The 21,569-nt window shown below is 37.1% G+C and overlaps 1 protein-coding gene across 2 annotated transcripts; it reads right to left on the reverse strand.

The window, feature by feature from the left end:
- Window positions 1-314: 314 nt before the first annotated feature.
- OPALIN (oligodendrocytic myelin paranodal and inner loop protein) lies at window positions 315-20,791 on the reverse strand. Of its 2 annotated transcripts, XM_031956176.1 has the most exons (7): window positions 19,991-20,791; window positions 17,381-17,526; window positions 16,118-16,153; window positions 13,477-13,512; window positions 7,244-7,360; window positions 6,107-6,166; window positions 315-4,121 (listed from the first exon to the last, which is right to left on the reverse strand). In XM_031956176.1, exons 2-7 carry the CDS (start codon window positions 17,381-17,383, stop codon window positions 3,939-3,941), a joined length of 435 nt encoding a protein of 144 aa, XP_031812036.1. In that variant the 5' UTR covers window positions 17,384-17,526; window positions 19,991-20,791; the 3' UTR covers window positions 315-3,938. The 2 variants fall into 2 exon arrangements, with proteins under 2 accessions (XP_031812036.1, XP_031812035.1); XM_031956175.1 differs by lacking the exon at window positions 17,381-17,526 and having other exon boundaries at window positions 19,991-20,787.
- Between the last annotated feature and the right edge of the window lie 778 nt (window positions 20,792-21,569).

Consider the following 21,569-nt stretch of genomic DNA (forward strand, 5'->3'; position numbering starts at 1 on the left):
ATGTATATATGCTGTATATATATACAGCAACTAACCTATTTCCTCCAATTATAAAATTAATTTTTTGAGGATAGAAACTCTTTCATTTTTGTATCCTCAGGCTTATCAGAACACTGGACACACAGCAATTTTATAAATTATTTTCATTTTCATTCATTCAAACAAATATGAGTATATTTGTTTATATATAATCCACATATTCTTATAATAAGAACCACAAGCAACAAAAATTATAGTACTCCATGTAAGGAAAACTTCCTTGCTTCTCAGATTAAGAAAGATAAAAATATTTATTTTTAATACAATAAAACAAATCATGACAATTATTTATAATTTTACTATGAGATAAAATTATTAAAATACTACATGTTACTAATACTATAGCTACTAAATTCTAGTATACATGAGTCAATACTTTGTGTTTACCAAGGATGTTGTTATTCCTTACAACCACTCTGTGAGATGTGTTAATATTGCTACCCCAAAAGGAAACAGAGACACAGATTTATTAATAAATTGGTTCAAAGTCATACAGTGAATCATTGATGGGCTTGGAATATGAGCCCAAAGAGCCTGATTTCTCAATCTATGGGCTAAGGTTACCTCCTGAATCGGGACCATTTGTAGCCTTTCTACTTACCCTGATAATGGAAAATAACTTCTTAAGAGCCTGATAATAAACAGATATCATTGCCTTTGGCTTCAGCCACAATTTTCCATTCTGACATAAATTGCAATTGTCTTCTGGAACTTACTTTTGAATTTGACTCAGGAGACCGTTATTATACAAATCTGTGTATTTCCCCATATTTATCTAATTGGGAATATCTTCAAATTTCTTCCCTCTTTTCTCCCACTAACCATTTGTTTTCAAACTTTACTATTTCTTTTCTACCCACCCAGGTTTGGTCTGAGAACTGTAACCAAATCAATATGTTTCTGGAAAAAGCTTATCAGTTCACTTCCCTATGGCTCAGCCCCCATCCCTTTACTCTTCTTAGACCAAAACCCCCTCCCCTGGTAACTGTCCCCATATATATAATTTCCCTTTATTGGTCTAATCAGCCACAGCCAGACACACAGACACATTGTACCTCAATTCCAACATGGTGATATTATTTTGATCCTCTTCAAGAATGAAGGACAACAGCAAACCAACTTATATTTCCCCTATTATAAAGTAAATTCTTTGAGGCTCAGGACTCTCTTACTTTTGTACTTGTATCCTCAGGCTTATTATAGTGCTTGGCAGGCAGAAAGTATTTCATTTTCATTCATTCAACAGTTTGTAAAGCAGTCTGTTTGACAATGGAGTGGCAGCATGTTGTCCTGACATAGTGAAAAGGATATTAAATGTGGGGGTCCAAACAGCAGTTACAGTCTTACAAACTCTGTGAGTGTTGGCAAGGCACTCCAACCTTGTGCACTTCTGTTTTCTCCTGTGGAAAATTAGGATAAAATAAAGAGATTGGGGGAAACACCTCCTTCCCTTCTTAGCAGATGTCAGATTTGGTCATCTGTTGGCTAGTTTTTCTGAACTTTGGTCTTTTACTTTTCATTCTTTGTTATAAGAGATGGCTCTCTGGGGAGGGTAATATATAAAGAAAATATATTAATATTTTAAGTGGGGATAATATATGACATATGGTTTTCAAATTCATAAATCATCTTGTGAATTTTTATTACCACATTGATAAGAGATGCTCCTAGATTTGAGCTTTCCTAGGTACTTGCACCCACCATATCAGAAACACATTAATAATTCTCTTTGTTCTTCTACCAAACTATATCCCATTGCAAGGACGGCTTGCTTTATGCCTTGGTAGGATTGGTGAATTCACTTTCTTGGAAAGTCCCAGCTATGTATGAAGGAATTTGTAATTTCTCCATCTATTGCCTTTTTTTCCAGCTGCCTCATTAACTTCCCTTATTTCTAGGACCACCTAATCAATTGGTCCTCAGGATTACAGGCAGAGAAGCTCATTCACAGACTCTACTTGTCTCACTCCTGTTTCTGACACTTTGTCACCTACTTCCACTTCAAATGTTCTACTTTTTCTCTTTCTCTCCAAAGAGCATCTTTTCCTAATTTAGTCTCTTCCTGTCTTTTCTGCTGAATAGCTCAAGTCACTTCAAACACTGAACTGATGAAGAAGAGCTGATGGTTAACACACAACTCCCAACCTCATCCCATAGCCCTTTGGCAAAATTTACATGATTATTTTAATGACATCTCTGAAAACAGATTATACCCTGTGGAAACAATTGCCTCAAGGAAATAAATAGGGATTGGATAGGGATATGGCTTGTACTTAGGATTTCATTGATATGGGAACTCCTAGATGTAGATACTTCCTCTCTCACACAGGTCAGCACTTTCTCTGCAACTTCTAGAGTTAAAGAGAGAGTATCCTAGAGCCAGTTGAGAGGTTAAGTGACTTGTCCAAGATCACATAGCTCGTATGTGAGAGGTGAGACCTAAATCTAGGTCTTTCTGTTCTCTATCCAGAATACCACAATGCCCATATACACACGCAAAACATAGGGACCACAAAGTTAAGAACATTTTTGAGTATTTACAAAATGATCAAAGCAATTAGTAATATAGAAAAGTCTTATTTAAGCCTCTTTACCAGGTTTCCCCACAAGATATTGCCTAGTTAGGGAAATACAGTTTAAAAAAAGATAAATACCAAACTCTGCCCTGAAGGTCACCAAAGGATGGGTAGGGGAGATCTATAAATTAATACAGGCTTGTTGCTAAAAGAACCAAAAAGCTCTTCACTCTGGAATGGACATTTGCAGAAGCATCCTTCCATTCATGCATCCAATGAGCATTTATTAAACAGAAAATTGTACTAAGTACAAAGAACAAAATACACCAACCCGATTCTACCTTCAAAGAGTTTCCCCAAACATTCTAGTACACAGAGAAGTAGAGGCAAAATATTTACAAAGTAAATACAAGATAATCTGCGGGGAGAAAGCTGTAGCATCTGAAACAGAGAAGTCTCATGTACAATGTGGCATTTGACCTGAGCCTTGAAGGAACCTAAGGATTCCAAGAGACAGAGGGAAGGTGTAAGAGACAGTTTGTGCACAGATGGCTATTAAGAGAGACCAAGAGCATATAAAGGAAAAAGGAACAATTAAAGGTCAATGAAGCATCCCAGTACCTTGAAACACATTCAGAAATAAACTTGTAGAACTCTAGGCTGTGGATAGTGGATATTGTACATATGCCCTCAAGCTCATGTTGATAGGGAGCCCTACCAACTATTTTCTATATTTTCTATTGGTATTTTCTACAATTGCTCATGTTAAATTTTTGTCTCTATGAGACAGGGGAGAGCTAGGTGAAAGCTATCTTCAGTAGTCATCTGCAGGGATAACCTGAGGTCAATGTAATTATTTCCTCTCTACCCAATATCTAGCTTTGGCAATCCAGAAGTTAGTAATGACTACCCCATCCATTGCTTTTCCAGCCTCACGTGACTCTTCATGAACATTATCATTCCTTTAAACACAAGTCCAAGCCTGATCTGCTAGCTTCTTGGTGGATAAGAGATCTGAAAGGAAGATCTTAAAGGAAGGCAAAGTGGAGAAATCCAGACATGGGGAAATCACTCAGAAAAACCAGTGGGAGTGAGAGAGATAGAATTTAAGTGTTTAAGGTCCTAGAACCACCATTCTTCTAAATAATGGACTTGGATGAGTAGAACTCATTAGTGAGTACTTCATTATTCAGGAAGAATCTAAGTACTAATAGAATAAATCAACTCAAAAGTCAAAGAATTTTTTTTTCAGATCAAAGAAGAAAATCTGTGTTGTCTGGACACCATTTAGGCATTCTAATTTACTTCCAATATAAACCCAAGTATTTCTTTCTTGAGTCTAGTTTTTTATGGAGTAAGTTTGAAACAGGGGCTGAGGTTATTTCATTTCTTGTCCCATTTGGGCAAAAGCCACCTTGGCAAACTCTGCTTTTTTCCCCTTTCAGTTCTAGGAAAGTAAGAATCATCATATGATAGCTCTTCTGTTCCCGTTATGGTCTTCACATACACATGAGTCTCTTCCATCTCTATTGTTTCCTTTACATCCATTTCAGGGCTGCTGAGATTCTTGGAAAAACAAATAAAAGGACAAATGAAACTTCAGCAGCCTTCTAATTTTGGTCAATAAAGTCATATATATATATATATATATACATATATATATATATATATGTCTTCTCTCATATCCCTTGTCATTCCAATATTAAATAATAATCACAATAATTAAGCAATAATCACAATAAATCACACAACAATCACAAACAACTAATCATTTTTTATTATACTAATCATCTATCTCATATTAGATTTCCCCAAGCAGTGGGTTAGGATGCCCCCAAGAACTCCTAGGGGAATTGAGATTGTTAGTTGTGAAGTTAGAATTAAGAGATAGTTATGAAGCTACTGCTGTTTTTGCTAATCTGCAAGTATATTCACTATGAAGCTACTACAGTTCTTTAGAAAGCTAATTCAAGGCAAATTGCCTTCTTTTACTTCTTAGTTCCTAGGGAGTCATACCAGATTAGTAATAGGCCTAACTCTGATAGCATAGAGAGGTTCTATGGTTCTAAAGGTAAACATTAATGCCTTTCATAGAACGTAAAAGAGCAATTAGTAAACACACAAAGAAGAATACTATTTATAACTTTATTATGAAGATTCATTTTCTTCAAAGAAAACCCTATATCTTGGTTGTAAATGTTAGTCTAATTTAAACAATGATTGTACTTAATAATAGATCAATTACTAAATAAATCCCTAATAATGATAACCAGTTGCTAAAGTCAATGTTAAGAGGTCTGTTACAATGTTACTGTTGACAATAAAATTTATCCCTGAATCTACTCTTTTAACAAACCTGTCCAGTGGTTCTTATAGTATTGGTCTCTCCCCAAAGGCTTCACCAGTTCATATATCATAGTTCTTGGGGAGATAACATCTCAACACCCTGAACCTCATTCCTGACAAGAGTACTGCCATCCTTCTGGCCATCTGAATACACAGCTCTTTCAATTCCTCATTTTTATCCCACTTATCCATTAACTTGACAAATTTGATCATTTCTGTCTTCATGTTATTCCTCATCTATGCCCCCTTTTCTCTATTCTAGTGCAGGTCTCTATCAGCTTCCTAACTGATATCGTTGTTTCTAATTTCTCCCTGCTTTAATGTTCTGACATATAACAGTGAAAATGTCTAAAGTCCAAGTCAGATCTTATCAGTCCCCTGCTCAAAAAACTCTAGGGGCTCCATATTGACCTTATGATCAAATATTGCTTCATTTTTATTCCATCCTTTCCATTTCTACTTTGGTATAATGCCCATAATTATTAATATATGCATACATAACTTATGAATAAATAGATAGACATATATCAAGGATTCATACTTAAAAATTTGTATTGATAAGAGTAAAGGTTCAAAAATCTTTGGACACCATTGATTGAGTGTTGAAGTAATTCATTCTCAATTGGAAGATCTTCAAATAAGTTATTGGGGAAGGTATATTAGAGGACGGATGCTGGGAAAGACTAAATGAGCATCCACTCAGAATCACAGAATCTCAACAATGGAAGAGATCTCTTAAGTCATTTAGGACATACAGGTCCAACCTGTACCTGGATAAGAATTCCTGAGAAGGTCCATGACTATGATCCACCAGCATCTGAAGACTGTCAGTTATGGGAAACTCATTAACTCATAAGGAAAATCATTCTTTTTGGGATGGTTCTAATTATTGGGAAGTTTTTCTTTATATTGAATCAAAATCATCATCAGAGTAACTTTCACCCATTACATCTGGATCTATCTCAATTACAGCTCTGCAAAACTTGAAGACATCTCTTATATCCCTATCTGTCTCTTCTCCAGACTGATCCCTGATAATGAGAATTACTGTCTCAAATATTTTCTCTTTCTATGTCCCTTTCTTCTCTGATTTTCATTTTATGTTCTTCTTTTTAATCCAATCTACTTTTGTGCCCTTTTCTTCTGCTGACAAGATTTAGAGCCCACAGATTATTTATCATGACATATTAAGAAATTTAACTTACCTCCAATGATACCTCAGAACTCTCATACATGTCTGGAAAATCATTGGGTCTTTGTTTCTCCTAAATTAGTAACAAAAATGTAAAGTGAGAAGATATAAGCCTGATTCATTATTTAAATGCATAAGAAATGAACACATTCAAAAATTACTGATGAATTGTGTATGACATTTTAAATGATAACAGTATAACTTTTCTTCCTAAGGGACTTTGAATCAGGGATCTGGATCCCCAAATAGCCTAGTATTTATGACAAAGGGAGATTCTACTTGTTTATTCTGGAAGAAAAAAAAGCATAGATAACTATGTTCCTGGACACAACTAATCTTACACACCTTTATACATTGTTGTCACCTCTCTTTGGTCAAATTTATTATCCACTCTCTCTCTCTGCATGTTGCCCTTTGTTTTCAAAGTTGCCTCAAGCTGGACCAGAGAGGTAGAATGCTTAGAGTTTGATCAGACATAGAAGACACTATTTTCATCCATTTTAACTTGTTCCACCAATGGACTTTGATGACTCAGGAGAGAGAATGAAGCTATCGACTTTGCACAACTTTGCATCACTTAAATCCAGTTCATGAGCAAGTCAGAACATCACCTGTGATGTTATTGGCATTTGTTGAAAATGAGCAGCAACAATCCCAACAATAACTCTCTGCTTCAAATATCTCCCCACTTTAATATATTCTACATATAGAAGCCAAAGTGATTTTCCTAACATCCAAGTCTAACGGAATGAGAACTTGGTTTTACTAAAAAATAACATTAAATATTACCACCAGAAAATTTCTCTACAATTTGAGAATATTGTTACTTTAAATAAATATCCTTCTAAGACTGATATTCTCATTAGACTAAAAATAAAGCTGAGAATGTTTTTGTCTAGCATCTACTAAGGGGACAGAAATGGAATCTAGAATTCTAATATTACTAATCAAGAATTCTAATATCACAAATCAGTAAAGTCATTTACAATGAAAGCTGCTTGAGGGAAGAGATTATTTTGGTTTTGTCTTTTAGCCCCAATACCCACCACAATGTATGGCTTAAACACTTACATAGTAAGTACTTAATAAATGGTCAATGAATGAATGTCTTTTAGAGTCTCTATCCAAACCAAAGGAAAGGGATAATCACCTGGAGATGCCCATTCTTTCTTCTTTTCTGAGCACAGACCACAATTAAAGTTATTAGCAGGACTATGGCCACCAAGGTTGGGATTCCTGCTGCCAGCCCCAGAATTGTGATACAAATCTAATGTAGAAAGATAAGAAGCATAAGATCAAATATATCAATTCATCTGCGAAGAACCATTCCCTCAAATAATAACATTGTGCACCAAGAGCTACGTCCAAGACACAATCTTTATCGACATGCAAGGTTCAACCTAGATTGTAAGTTGCTCAAGAGCAAGGATGGTTTTTTTTCCTGTGTTTTTGCTTGTCTGGCACATGGTAGGTGTTTAATAAGCTCTTGTCGACTTCTCTAAATGTGACTAGCTATATAAAATATGTGGTGATGAATAATAATAATAATAGTTATGTGGGACTTTAAAGCTTATAGAGCATGATACATACATTATTTGATCACTACAACAACCCAGTGAGATAAGTGCTAGTGATATTATCATCTCTGTTTTACGGATGAGGGAGCCACTATTGGGTCCCTAATTCTAAGCCTGAGAACAGCTAGTATCATACCACCAGCAAGCGCCTGAAGTGGGCAGATATTCCTGACTCCCGTTCTATCATTCTTTCCCATACCTTCTGCCATGGTACAACCTATAAAATCAGTTTTTGTGTAGAAGGGGCCTCCCTGAAATATTCACTGCAAAGGAGGGATGCACTCGGCAGCCCTCAGAGTCACTAAGTTCTAACAGGAGCTGATATTAGTAGAGCACTTTAAGGTTTACATGCACAGTTACCTGAGTCAGGTACTATAGAGGTGCATATATCATATTATATTACATTACATTATATATACATATATATGCATTATATAGATGAGGAAACTGAGACTCAGAGAGGCTCATGGCTACCTAGGGAATACATGTCAGAGATAGGATTCTAACTCAGGTCTCCCTGACTCGATGTGACCTATTATGCCTTCTAGAAATGATCTGGCTCTCATGTTCTCTAATGAGAATTGGGGAATAGTTAACAGTCTGTGCTTCACCAATGCCTTTTCTCTCTACCCAAAGATACTTGATGCAGAAGAAGCAACTCATTAAATCCTAGTAGCTGTTATTAGGGCCATAGGGTCTCTAGCTGTTAATGTTTCACTATCTCATTTTTGTTTTACTATTTCAATTGTGTCCAATTCTTGGTGACTCCATTTGTGGATTCTTGGGGTTTTTTGGCAGAGATATTGGAGTGATTTGCCATTTCTTTCTCCAGTTCATTTTACAGATAAGGAAACTGCGGGAAACAGGATGAAGTGACTTGTCTAGCTAGTAAATGTGTGAGGTCATATTTGAGCTCAAGACTCCCTGACTACAGGCCCTATCCACTGCACCATCTACCTGCCCCAGGGTTCCTATGTTTGAACTTCTAAGATGCTCCAGAGGAACCTTGCCTTCCTAGCCATGAAAACTGGGATATAAATGCACAGAAAGTGGTCATCCACAGGAATGTACTCATTTGAGTGATATAAATGAAAAAAAATACCAGCCAGACAAATCTAATCATAATTGCCAGTCTTGCACCCAAAGAGGTGGGAAAATTCACCTCTCTCTTTTCTTTGAAATCTGTTTGTATAGAAGGTTGCACAATCAATGGATTGGTTTTGAATAACTATTTTCACTGAAACAATGCTCACTGTGGGGGGACAGGATAAGGTGGTAAAAGTGTAAGAGGAGCACAGCTGAGAATAAATAGAAAAACAAAATGTCTTGTAGATTTAGACAGAGAAGAGATATCAGAAGCCATCTAATCCAACCAGGCAAAAAGAGATTTAGTGGTTTCCTCAAGATTATACTGGTAGAAAGTGTCACAAGCAGGATTCTAACTCAGGTCTTTTCACCGTACCACACTGCCTCCCTCCCTTTCCTCACCCCAGGACAATTTTTTTAATCTGTCATCTCATATTTTTGAAAAAAGAAAAAGAAACATAACTGGTTGGTCAGATTGGAGGAATTTATAAAGGTTTTCAGTCTCTTTGGGCTATTCTAGAGCTCTAAAAACCAGCCTTTTGTTGTTTGTTTATTTGTTTTGGGGGTTTGTTTGTTTGCTATCAATAATAAGAAATGAGAAACAGAAGTGAAGTAGAATAGAGCAAAGACAGGAAAGACGTGTAACTTGTCTGTTCTTACACAAAATGAGCTTTCCTGGGTGACTATTTCACAAGTTAGATTGTTTTTCAAAGCTTTTGAGCAATTCTCCCTCCTAACTGATTAGCTCATATCTAAGAAAGTGGTCTGAGGGTCTAATGGTTGTACTAGGGCAATTTCCTCTCTTCCTCTCCCTCTCTCTTTCCTTCTCCCCTTCCCTCTTCATATGGACCCAAATGGCTTGATGACCATGGCCCTTGAAAAATGGGCAGCAGCTTGGTAATATCCCACATGGGAAGAGGTGGAGTCATTTGTGTGACCAAGTACAGGAAGTTTATGTCTATCCATCTTATTGGGTTCTTCTTTGTGTCTCCACATAAGTACAGCACAAGGAATCTTTGCAATGCGTGAGGAAACAGAAGAACCCACAGACAGTTCATTGGCTGTCCTTTATCTCACCATATGATCAGTCCATCTTGCTTTTTGATGTTATTTCTATGATGATAGAGTGGGAAAATAAGATGGTTTCATCATGTTTACTGTCTGTGTGATATTGAACAAATTACCTACCTAATTTAATTTTCTCATCTGTAATATGAGGGGGCTAGAGTAAAGATCTTTCTTTTAAACTCATCCTGGGCATCCTGAGGTCCCACAAACCATTTTACAAACCCACAATTCTTGTTAAATCTCTGGTAGGCAAGTTTTCTCTGACAGCTTGGGCGTTGCCCCAGATTCCAGATACCCCAGAAAGAGGGAAGAATGTCCGCTATTCCTACATCACAGGAAGGCTTCTCCCTGCCCTAAATCTCCACACAAACAACTATTCAGTTACTCTCTAAAGCACAGGTAACCGGCCTGGTGCCCTTGTGGATCACTCTAATGTGGTACCAAAAAGCCATCTCTCAGTGTCGTGCCCATTTAAGACAACAATAACCTTTCCTTTACTACTACTAAATGATTCCACCCTTCTCCCTTCTCCACAAGGGAAAACACTTGTGGTTGGCTACAACTAAGGTCACTCATGTTTTTCTACATACACTCCCTGACAGCCCAAACAGTTTGTCTCTAGATTTCTGAGCCATCTGTTACTGTCTGTCTTGGCTGTTTCTAGTTTCTTTCTCAGAGCTCAAAGTGCGGACAAACCAAGCTCCTTGGTCATTCTCACAGTATCCCCTGAGAGCTATGGTCAGTCAACAAATATTGATTTAGGACCTTCTATTTGTCTTGCACTGAAAATCCACAGATGCATCACCATCCCATTTTAAAGATTTTCTCACTCATCAGAGAAAATAGTTGCCTTGGAATAAACTTAGATTGTGAATTTTTACTGTCAAATTCATCAAGGATCTTTAATTTAATTTGTCTAGGAACTCCCTCCACCAGCTGCTATAACTTAATAAAGTCTTTGGAACCTACCCATGCTTATACAATGGTTCTTGTTGTTCTTATTCATCCTTCATTCTTGAAGAGGACCAATGACATCATGATGTTGGGGTCAAGGTACAGTGAGTTCGACTGTGGTTGAGGACTTATACAATATTAAGTGTCAGAGGCTGGATTTGAAACTATTTTTTCCTGATTCCAAATTCCTCTGAGGCCTTTTACAGGCAATAAATGCTTAAGAATAGTCAGTCAACAAACATCTGTTAAGCTCTTTCTGTGTCTGGTGCTGTGCTACGTAATGGAGATACAAATATGAGCAGAAAGATAGCTCCTTTCCTCAGAGAAAGGAAATATATACACACAAGGAAGTTGAAGAAGAAGAGATGGTGGGATGAAAGTATCCAGTCATTAGGCATGGGAGAGAAAATGTAGAATACAATCTGAAGACAAATGAACAAGAACAACAAAGCCGATCAACAGTTAGTCAACATTTATCAAGCCCTTATTCTGTGCTAAGCAACTGGAAATATAAATAGGAAAAAGAGACTGTCCCTGCCCATGAAGAGCTTAAAATGTTGGGAGAAGTCAAAAAGGGAGGAAGGCTGGGGGAAGGATGGTTATAGAATCAAAACCATGCTAATAGTAAGGCAAAACCCATTGAAGTGAGACGATAGGTCAATAAACTGAAGGATGAAGAGTTTAAAGAACACACCCATAATCACATAAAGTTGGGTTCAGAACAGAGTTTCTGAGTCAAAATAAAGTGTACAAGGTGTAATGAGTGCTGAATCTGCTATTAGAGAACCTGGGTTCAAAGGCATTTGCTAAGATGGCATAATAAAATAGGAGCTACAAAATATTCCACTTACAAACCTGGGATGCATTTGTCCACAACTATGTACAATATTTATGGGAAGGATGATCTCAAAAAGCAGATAATAGTAGGGAGATGGTACTAGTGAAATACTATTCAAATCTATTGAAATTTATTATGTATCGCCTTACCCACCCATATAAACTAGCATACAACCCCTCTACAAAACTCAGCTCTCTTCCAGCAATCATAATCTGCTCTTTTCTCTGCTGCCAAGGACCTAGTTTCTCAAAGCTGCTCTCTTCTCTGAGTGACGTCCTTTCTACATCCAAATCTCTCTCTGTGTAGAGAGTAGTGAGCATCCTCAATAGCACCACCAAATCTCTTTAGCTGATTAACTCTTTTATCTGTTATTGTTCCCTGTTAGATTATAAGCTATATTATTAAGGATGCATACAGGAGAGTAGCCACCAATCTTAGTCCTTTTGAATATATAGAGAGCTCAGCTGATGCAATTCTCCATGTGAAAAAGGCTTGACAGCCTGCTACCAGTAGAGTTGAAATGCTATGTAAGGGAAATGCCTTGGAGAGACATTTTGTACTTGATTTTTATTTGCTAATTACATTTTTAATGGCTGGGGAGCATTCAAAAAATCCTATTTGACCTCAAGTACTTTATTTTTTCTCCTTGTACTCCCAGCAACTTGTAGAGTACCATATTCATATCAGGTGCTTGATAAATATTTCTTGGATTGAATTAAAGAGGCAGCTTTGGAGAACAAATTCAATGGTGTACAGGAGTAAGCTCATACTAGCTGTTGAAAGTAGACTTAAAATTTCAGTGTATTTACTCCAGTACAGCTACAAATCACGACTAGATTTATTGTTTTGAATCATCCATTTAGGAAAGTGATGGAGAAAATGTTAATAATATAGATTATATAATAATATAGATTAAATATTAAAATATGTCAAGAACATTTATTTCCTCAGAGAGCTAGGTGTTAAACATTTATCAGCATATCAATTGACAAATGAGAATAGTAATCTCAGAATTATTAAGGTTTTAGTACATAGTGGAAATGAAAAGACTGTGACTACTTTATTTCAAAAATGATTGACAATTTCTTTCCTTTTCAATCTTCACACCTTGCCATCTGGATTTTTTCTTTCATGTTATAGTAGCTTGATCATTTACTATTCCTCTGACCATCTCAAATAAGAGGCAATATATCCAAGAGGCCATACCTGGGCACTGGCTGTCCCTTCCTCTCATTGGCTAGTTCCTCCAAGAACCTCCATTAAAAGGAAAGCACCTATGCTTCATTTTTCTCTGGGCTTCCCTCCTGACTCTCTGAAATTTATCTATCATTCCCCCTTGAAGGAACCTTCTCCTCCCCCTTTCCACCTCCTTTTATGTGCTGCCTTCTCTACTTAGTAAGTTCCTTGAAGATGACTACTGTCTTTCTACTAGAACTTGTATTCTCAGTGCTTATCACAGTGAATGGCACATAGTAAATACTTAACAAAAGTTGTGTGCTTGTTACTTGTTGGTTTGATTTGTTGATTTGAGAAAAAAATTTCCAGAATCATTTAAAATAAGTGGTATTCTGCAAATAGAGAAAATTCATGGAACTCTATATTAAGGAAAAAGTTAAAAATTTTGCTTTTGGATTTGTATATTTATCAGTTAGTATGTTGCCCAGCAAATAAGCTCAATAAATACTCTTGCATTAATTCATTCATTCTTTCATTAAAAAGATTATAAATATGTTACTTCTTCTTATATTATGTACTACTCATGAGCAGAGTTAGTAAGTTGTATAATGTAAGAGAAAAACAAAATTAGATGTAATTTGGTTTTGTTTTCTTGAAAATTTTGAAATTAAATGTTGTACTTACTTCTGTGATTCCATCAGTAGCATCAGGAAAAGACGTCTATAGAGAGAGAAAAAAATAAAATCTGTAATAATGGGTATTATGTTTGTAAAATAGCTGGTCTGAAAATAGAATTTCCAGTTTCTGACCCTTTGGAAAATTAGCTGATTTTTACAGCCTTTTTTAAAAAATTCATGCCCAGAAAAAAAAAATGAAATTTGATCCTATAGTTCAGCATTTCAGAAATTAATTTTTAATTACCTACTTTGTATGTTTACAACATTTAAGAGGCAACAAGATGACAAAATGGAGGTAGGAAGACCCAATTTCAAATCCAGCTTCAGATATTTCCTAGCTATGAGACCTTGGACAAGTCACTGAACTCTGCCTCAGTTTTCTCATCTGGAAATGATAGTAACAGCACCTACCTCCCCCAGGGTGAGAATTAAATAAGTTCATATTTGTAAAACACTTAACAGAGTTCCTGGCATATAGTAGGTGTTTCATAAATGCTTGTTTCTTTCCTTCATTCTGATTCATTTGTAAAGATAGGGTAGCTTAATGGGAAAAGTGCTGGGCTTAGGAGCAGGAAGACATGGGTTAAACTATTGCTTCTGGCACTAACTGTGTCACACCCTGGTCAAATATCTTAAAACAGAATGTATTTTAAGCAACTTCCTAAGGCTTATCTTATAGATGGACTGTGATCTGTATTAAATGGAGTTCTCATATGGAAGACTTCAATTCTTTGAATGTTTTATTCCAGGGGTCCTCAAACTACGGCCCGCGGGCCAGATGCGGCAGCTGAGGACGTTTATCCCCCTCACCCAGGGCTAAGAGCTTCTTTATTTAAAGGCCCACAAAACAAAGTTTTTGTTTTTACTATAGTCTGGCCCTTCAACAGTCTGAGGGACAGTCTACTGGCCCTCTATTTAAAAAGTTTGAGGACCCCTGTAATTTATTCTGTCACCTAGTACATTTTGAGCTATATGTCACTTGCTTATGGAAAGAAAATTAATTTAATTAGAAACCATAGGATTTAGAGCTAGAACTCCTTCATGTTACAAATAAAAACATTGAGAATTGGGAGGGTTTACCCAAGATAAAGGCAGTAAGTAGCAGAGCCATGATATAAGTATTAAATCAAGTGTGTTTTGGGGAGGAAGGGTTAAAGAAAAGAGGGAAAGGCAGGGGAATATTCCAATATTTTCCCAATATTTGGGAGTTAAGAGAGGAGATTCAATAATGTATAAATTCTTTGAACTATACATGCTAAAAGGCTGTGAACAAACTCCACAAAATGGTCATGTTACTTGTCACATATTCTGATTTTGTAGCCATGCTTTTAACAAGTCCAGGTTAAAGAGAGGACAGAAGTCTTCTCAGAAGTAGTGAGAGGTAGACGGGTAAAAAGTGGGAGATACTAAAAAGAAGGGCAGAGACAAAGACACTGCAATCACCTCCTCTGGTCCAATATCCCCTGCAGACTTTGATGATGGGAGCAAAACTTCAATCTAAGATTTCATAGTTTACCTGCCATCCCATGTAGCTAGTGCTTTCTAGCTACCATTTTTCTGAGACACAAAGGAAAGTGTATAAACAGAGCCCTTCACACATCCTAGTCTTTGAAACTTGTTTTGAAAAGATCATTATGATCTTCTCAGACATTTGGGTAGTAGTGGCCCTTTGATAATCAGTGCTGAGAATGTTTAATATCTAAATTATTTTATGAAGTATTCTTTGCTTTGATTTGATGAATCATCTGGTTTGGTTTGCTCCAAAATCATTGGATGGGGGCTCAGAGTTATAAATTTTAATAGGTGAATACCCAAACAATACTATGTTTCATGAAAAATCAAGGTACCTGTGGGACACCTAGAGTTCAGTATGGGATTATTATTCTCTTGTCTCTCTTTCCCATTGCTTTTGATGCCCCTGGCTATTGCCATTGCCACAAGACTCTCTTTTTTTCTTTGATCAGAAAGCACTATAAGGATATTTATCTCATCACAGTGTGTTCACTTGTCATATTACAAGGAGTCAACTTGTCATATTATGAAAATAATTTCCTTTTTTATAACATTTCCACTCTTATCTCTATTCATTGTCTCCTTCCTGCCCCCATCTCTTCTTTATTCTCCCCTTCAATTTAACTTCTTTGAATTAATATGTTAAGTATGATTTTTTTTTGTGGCACAGAAGATCTCTCATATATAGCACAAGCCTCAACATACCTTAATTTTTCCTTGCAAGTTTGATGTAATTCATCTTTCCAAATCATCAATATAATTGCCCCTCTCTCCCCCAAGGGAAACAGTGAGAATCTCTTTATGAGTCTCTAGTGAGACCCACAGAAAGAATGAACAAGTAGAAATGGACTAACCACCATATAGTGATCTTGTTAAATTGAAGATAATCTGTGCTCAACAGGAAAGGCAGAACAAGTCAGGATGGTAAGTGAGCAGTATTGAAGCTGTTTGCCACTGGAAACCAAGAATCTATGTTTTAACTTGAAAACTAAGTACATTTGAAAAAATTACAACTTCCTCATCTATTCAGTTTGATATTGTTCAACGTGTTTCTATGCTATTCTACAGATTTGATTCAAAAACTACACTAACATTTGCTGATTTATTTATTCAAAGAAAAGGATTTAAATACTTACTGTATTAGGTGACACTGTGAAATTTTGGATCAAATTCTGGAAGGGAAAAGGACATGTTAAAATTCTTTGCCATACGTAGTCTGTCTGGTTTCTCTTCTTCTAAGGCAAATATTCCTTACTTAATTCCTACCCAAAGGCTCAACTCCATCCTATCCCTATCCCTGGGAATTCCTTGAAGTAATTTGGCTCAAACTCTATCATGATGACTGCACCCATATGCTCCCAGTGTTGGGGATCCTGTCATTGAGCCCAATATCTGTATCTTGTATCCTAGTCTTTAAGGACCTGTTCCCTGAGCCTAATTGTCCCATTTCCTGAGGTTCAGGTTGCAATTACTTAAGTGTTTGGATCTGAGTTTCCTATTTTGCAATGGATAGAGTGATGGGCCAAGTTCAAATCTGGCCTCAGACATTTACTTGCTGCATAAGTTTGAGCAAATCACTTAATCTGTGATTCCTCAACTTTAAAATAATAATAATAAGAAGAAGTAATAACAGTAAATAGAATAATAATAGAAATTGCCTTACAGAACTGTTGTAATGATTACATGAGATAATTATTGGAAAAAGTGCTTAGCACAGTGCCTGGCACATAGTAGGCATTTTATATATATGCTGATTCCTTCCTTCTCTTTCCTTTTCTCCAGTCTGGATTAAAACTACCATGAGAGACAGGGTTTGTAGAACTGGGTAATAGTCTCATTCTCTTGTGCCCTGGTTATACAACACCTGGTATGTGTTCAGTTTTGGATGCTACATTTTTAAGAAAGACATTATAAAATTGGAGAAGGCTAGATAGATGGTACAGTGAATAGGGTGTAAGGCTCAAAGTCAAGAAGACTCATCTTCTTGAGTTCAAATTTAGCCTCAGACACTTGCTATCTGTGTGACCCTGGTCAAGTGACTTAACCTTGTTTACTTTAGCTTTCTCATCTGTAAAATTAATTTTAGAAGGAAATGACAAATCACTGCAGTATCTCTGCCAAGAAAACTCCAAATGGGGTAATGAACCATGTGACATGACTGAACAGAGGTGGACAGTACCCAGATGAGGATGACCAGGATGATTAAGGTCCTCAAGATCATGCTAGTCATGTATCCAGACATTGCCGTGAGCCTAAGTGTGAAATTTCCCAAACCAAGAATTCTTAACCAGGAGTCTATGAGTCCTCAAGGAGTCCGTGAGTAAATTCCATGAACTTGGATAGAAAAAACTTACTTTTATTTCCAATCAGTTAAGTAGCATTGATTAAGCACCACGTACCATTCATGAGGCACTGTCCAAGTTTCCTTTGTAATTCCATACATTTTATTTTGTGCATTAAAAAGCATGATTCAGAGAGGGAATTCATAGATTTCAATGGATTGCCAAAGTGGTCTATAATCCAAAAAGGACTAGGAACCTCTGTCCTATACAAAAATGCAAAAGGTTTTGTTAATTCCAAATAGATACTTCATTCTATTGTGTCATTGATAATATTTCTTTAATATACTATAATATACTTTAATATACTAATTGAGTAATATCTAGCCATATGTTTAAGCTATGGACTTACTCTTGAAAAGGGATAACAGACAAAGAAATGAGGAGACCACAAGTTAAAAAAACTAGTGAGAACCTAGTTGGACACATACAGACTCTGAGTCTCTAGCAAAAAAAAAGAAAAAAAAAAGAGGGAGGGAGATAATTTGGAACTCAAAATCTTAAAAATCCAAATGTTTAAATTTGGTTTTATATGCAATTGAAAAAACAAAATATTTTTAAAAAAATAATTAAAGCTCTTTGAGGACAGGGACTCTCTATTAAGTTTTTAACTGTATTCCCAATGCTTAGCTCCCTATTTGGCCCAGTTAACCTCTCTGTCCATCTCTGTCTCTCTATTTCTCTATTTATGTCTCTGCTCTGTTTCTGTTGGTCTCTCTGTCTCTGTTCTCTTCTCTCCCCCCTCTATCTCTGTCTCTCTCACTTTCCCTCTTGCTCTCTTGCTGTCCCCCACTCTCCCTTGCTCTCGCTCTCTATTCCTGTTTCTCTCTAATTCTACATGGGAAAAGGATTAGACTCCTTCTCTATAGCCCCAAAGGGAAGAACCAGGAAATGTAGGCTCAATTTCAGGAAAGGCTTCCTAGCAATTAGAACCACACAGAACTATCCAAAAGAACTTCATTGAGTTATTGGGTTTCTCTTCAAGCAAGAAATGATGACCATTTATTATGTAATTTTGAAATCGAGATTGGTTTAGATGATTTTTCAGATTCCTTCCAAATCTAAGTTTCTGTAATTCTTAACATCAATCATGGTAAGAACATATCATGGTTTTAATAAAATCTGAAATACACTATGCTTCTTTGTTTAGGATACTCAAAGCAGTGTATCACTCTTCCAACCCTAGTGATAATGAGGCTAAAGTCCATTGTCTAAAGAATGAGTGAACTCTGATTGGATGTTGTTTTCCTCTTGAAGAGAGCATTGTATTATATTTCTTCAAGGCATCAATATCTTTTTCCCATTGGTCCAAATCTCTATCATTCTCATAGTAACAAAGAGCACATGCAATGTCTTGTCCTAGGTCGCTCCCCACCCTCCAGATGTTACTCAGAAAGAATCTTTGTCTCTATCCCACTGACATCAGCCCAGAGCCCATGAGTGAGACGTTGCTGGGGAGTGGCTGTATCAGCTCTTGAATTGAGCATTGACCATGGACAGCACCTGGAGGCTTGTTTTTTATTTACATCGGTTGTTGTTTAGCTCTCTTAAACTGAAGGACTCTGGTCCAATTCTCAAAAGAGAAGTGATGTAGAGTTATAGACAATCTATAAAGATGAGACAGGTAAGATTTAGGTAAAAAACAGCTCATCTGAACTATCCTGGTCAATAGATGTGTCCTTCTGTGAGGGAAATGGGTAGACTATGTCTAAATCCAGAACCAAATTTTCCAATTATCAACCAGATAGACATTGACTGATAAAAGGAAACGGTCAAAGGTTTTTGAACTGAAAGGGCACCTCATCATTTAGCTCAACCTCTTGGATTTCCGGATGAAGAAACTGAAGAAAAAAGAGAAAGTGAGTACACAGCAGAAATGGAATGAATTCAAGCCCCAGTCCTTTGAGTGCAAATCCAGTACTTTTCAATTACTAACATCCACTACTAAAGGAAAGGGGCTGTTAGGAAGAGCCCTGTTCTCCATCCCTTTCCTTCCCACTTCAGCCCTGTATCCCATTTGCCTCTTCCTCTGGATTCAAGCCAGCCTAAAATCTTCAATCTACTGTCTCTCTCTTGGCAGCTGGCATACAGGGAGGCCCCAGCTCAGATAACCTTGGCTTGGTATCAAGCTCCTTTATTGATGCCCACATGCTCTGGCATGGTACCAGCTAAGCACCCTCAATTAAATAGTACCAGGAAAACGCTAAAAATCCAACTGTGTTTTTAAAAAAGTAATCAGAATGATCAAACTTAATCCCGAAGAAGAGATATGAGAATACACCTTCTTCTTAGAAAGAAATATAAAATACTGTCACATATAAATGAATTTTTGTTCAACTGTTTTTTGTTTTTATTTATTATAAGTGATTTGGGGGGGGTTAAGCAGGGGCAGGGGTCTATTGGGAAATTAAGGTCATGTCAAAATAAAAGAAGCCAACACTGATAACAAATTTAAATGAATTTTAAACACTGTGGAAAATTATTCATGCTTGGTCAATACTTAAAGCTTAATTTCTTGACCTCTTTATTCACAAAAGTGTGAAGAACCTCTTTCACATGAGAAAATTTGTTTCTAAACATATCCTTTCAACAAATTCGAAGACACGCTCATTTCCATTTTATTCCTTTAAGAGAAATAGTAGGGTAAAAAAAATCCCCCTTTTAACTTACCATTTCTGCTGTTTGCCTCTGGGATTTCATAAGTGTGTAGAACTCCCAATGTGGAAACTTCCTCCGCCAATGCAGATCAGCAACTCATCTGGCACTTAGAGTCTTAGATGGTTTCCTGGGCTATGAAGAGTTTAAATCACTTGCCAATGGTTACACAGCTGGTAAACATCAGTCTTTTCAGCACAGACTTTCTCCCGGCACCAGAATTCACCAGATGAATCCAGATCAGCCACAGGTGCCCTCCTACTGACGCTTCATGCCCATCTGCAGGACTGTGCGTCTAGGAAGAGAAGGAGCCTAAGGAAGCCGAGTCTCTGCTTCCAGGGCACCAGACATGTATGGTCAGAAGGCATTTGTCTCAGCTGCTGCTTCTTGGCCACAGTCTAGGGAGGCATCTGAGACCGCTCGCGGTTCAGAAAGGGAAACTGTTCTTTGTCCCCCTTTGCGCGCACCACCTCGGGCGCTTGTCCGCTCCTCGGGCAGGCAATTTTGTTCCCCTTCATTTTCATTCTCCCTTTGTCCTCCTCACCTCTGCAGCCAAAGTCAAGCCAATCCAAGCTCGGGGGGGAGCCGCTGCCTCAGGCTGCAGCCTCCTTAGAAAGCAGAGGGTCACAGAATGGACAGCGCGGTGGCACTAACTCCAGCTGATGGGCTTCCAAATTCAACAGCTTTCCTGGCAAAGAGAGGATGGACCCATTGCCAACCTCCACACAGCGAGTAGATGTATTCAGGGCAGTCTTATTCCACTTTCCTATTTCCTTCAAGTATTTAAGATCTCTAAATGCTCTGGGTATGTTATAAAGTGGGAAGCAATTTGATAGAGTGGATAGAGCCCAGGACGTGGAGAGAGGAAAATGAGAATTCAAATCTTGCTTCAAATACTTGCATGCCCCTGTGACTGAGCAAGTTACTTAGTCACTGTCTGCCTGTTTTCTTATCTGTAATTTGGGGTAACAATAGCTTCTACCTTGCAAGGTTTCTTATTAGGATACACACACGTGTATTTTAAAAAAATCTATATACACACACATATATCTTATATACATGTTATAATTATGTGGATGCTCTCTAGATTTAATTTTTAAAATCTGTTTTTTTCAATAGGGGAAAGTGAAAGACCATGGCACAATGGATTGAGGGATAGACTTGGAGTCAGGAGACTCGGGTTGACGTTTTAACTCTGATGCCCACTAGCTGTGTGACCACTGACAAGTGATTTAAACTCTTTTGTCCAGGAAACTATCCAAGACTCTTAAGTCCCAAATGAGTTGCTGATCTGCATTGGTGGAGGAAGTTTCCACAATGAGAGTTCCATACACGATGGAATTCTACATCTAGATCTTGTTCTCCAATCTCCTCCTCAAAAAAATATTTTTTTAAAATCTCATAATTCACTGAGTCCTTAGGAAATTGAGACTCTCTATTTTGAGCTCCCTCATCTTCCATATCCTACACTTTATGCTACTCTATATCTTTATTATCCCTTCCTTTTTTACATTAGTCTCTGAAGAGACAAAACTTCCTTATCAAGAAACCTTTATTTGTTCTCTTCCCAAATCCTCATGAAGCTCATCCCTTA

Source organism: Sarcophilus harrisii, chromosome 2, assembly GCF_902635505.1.
Source record: "Sarcophilus harrisii chromosome 2, mSarHar1.11, whole genome shotgun sequence".
Taxonomy (NCBI): Eukaryota; Metazoa; Chordata; class Mammalia; order Dasyuromorphia; family Dasyuridae; genus Sarcophilus; species Sarcophilus harrisii.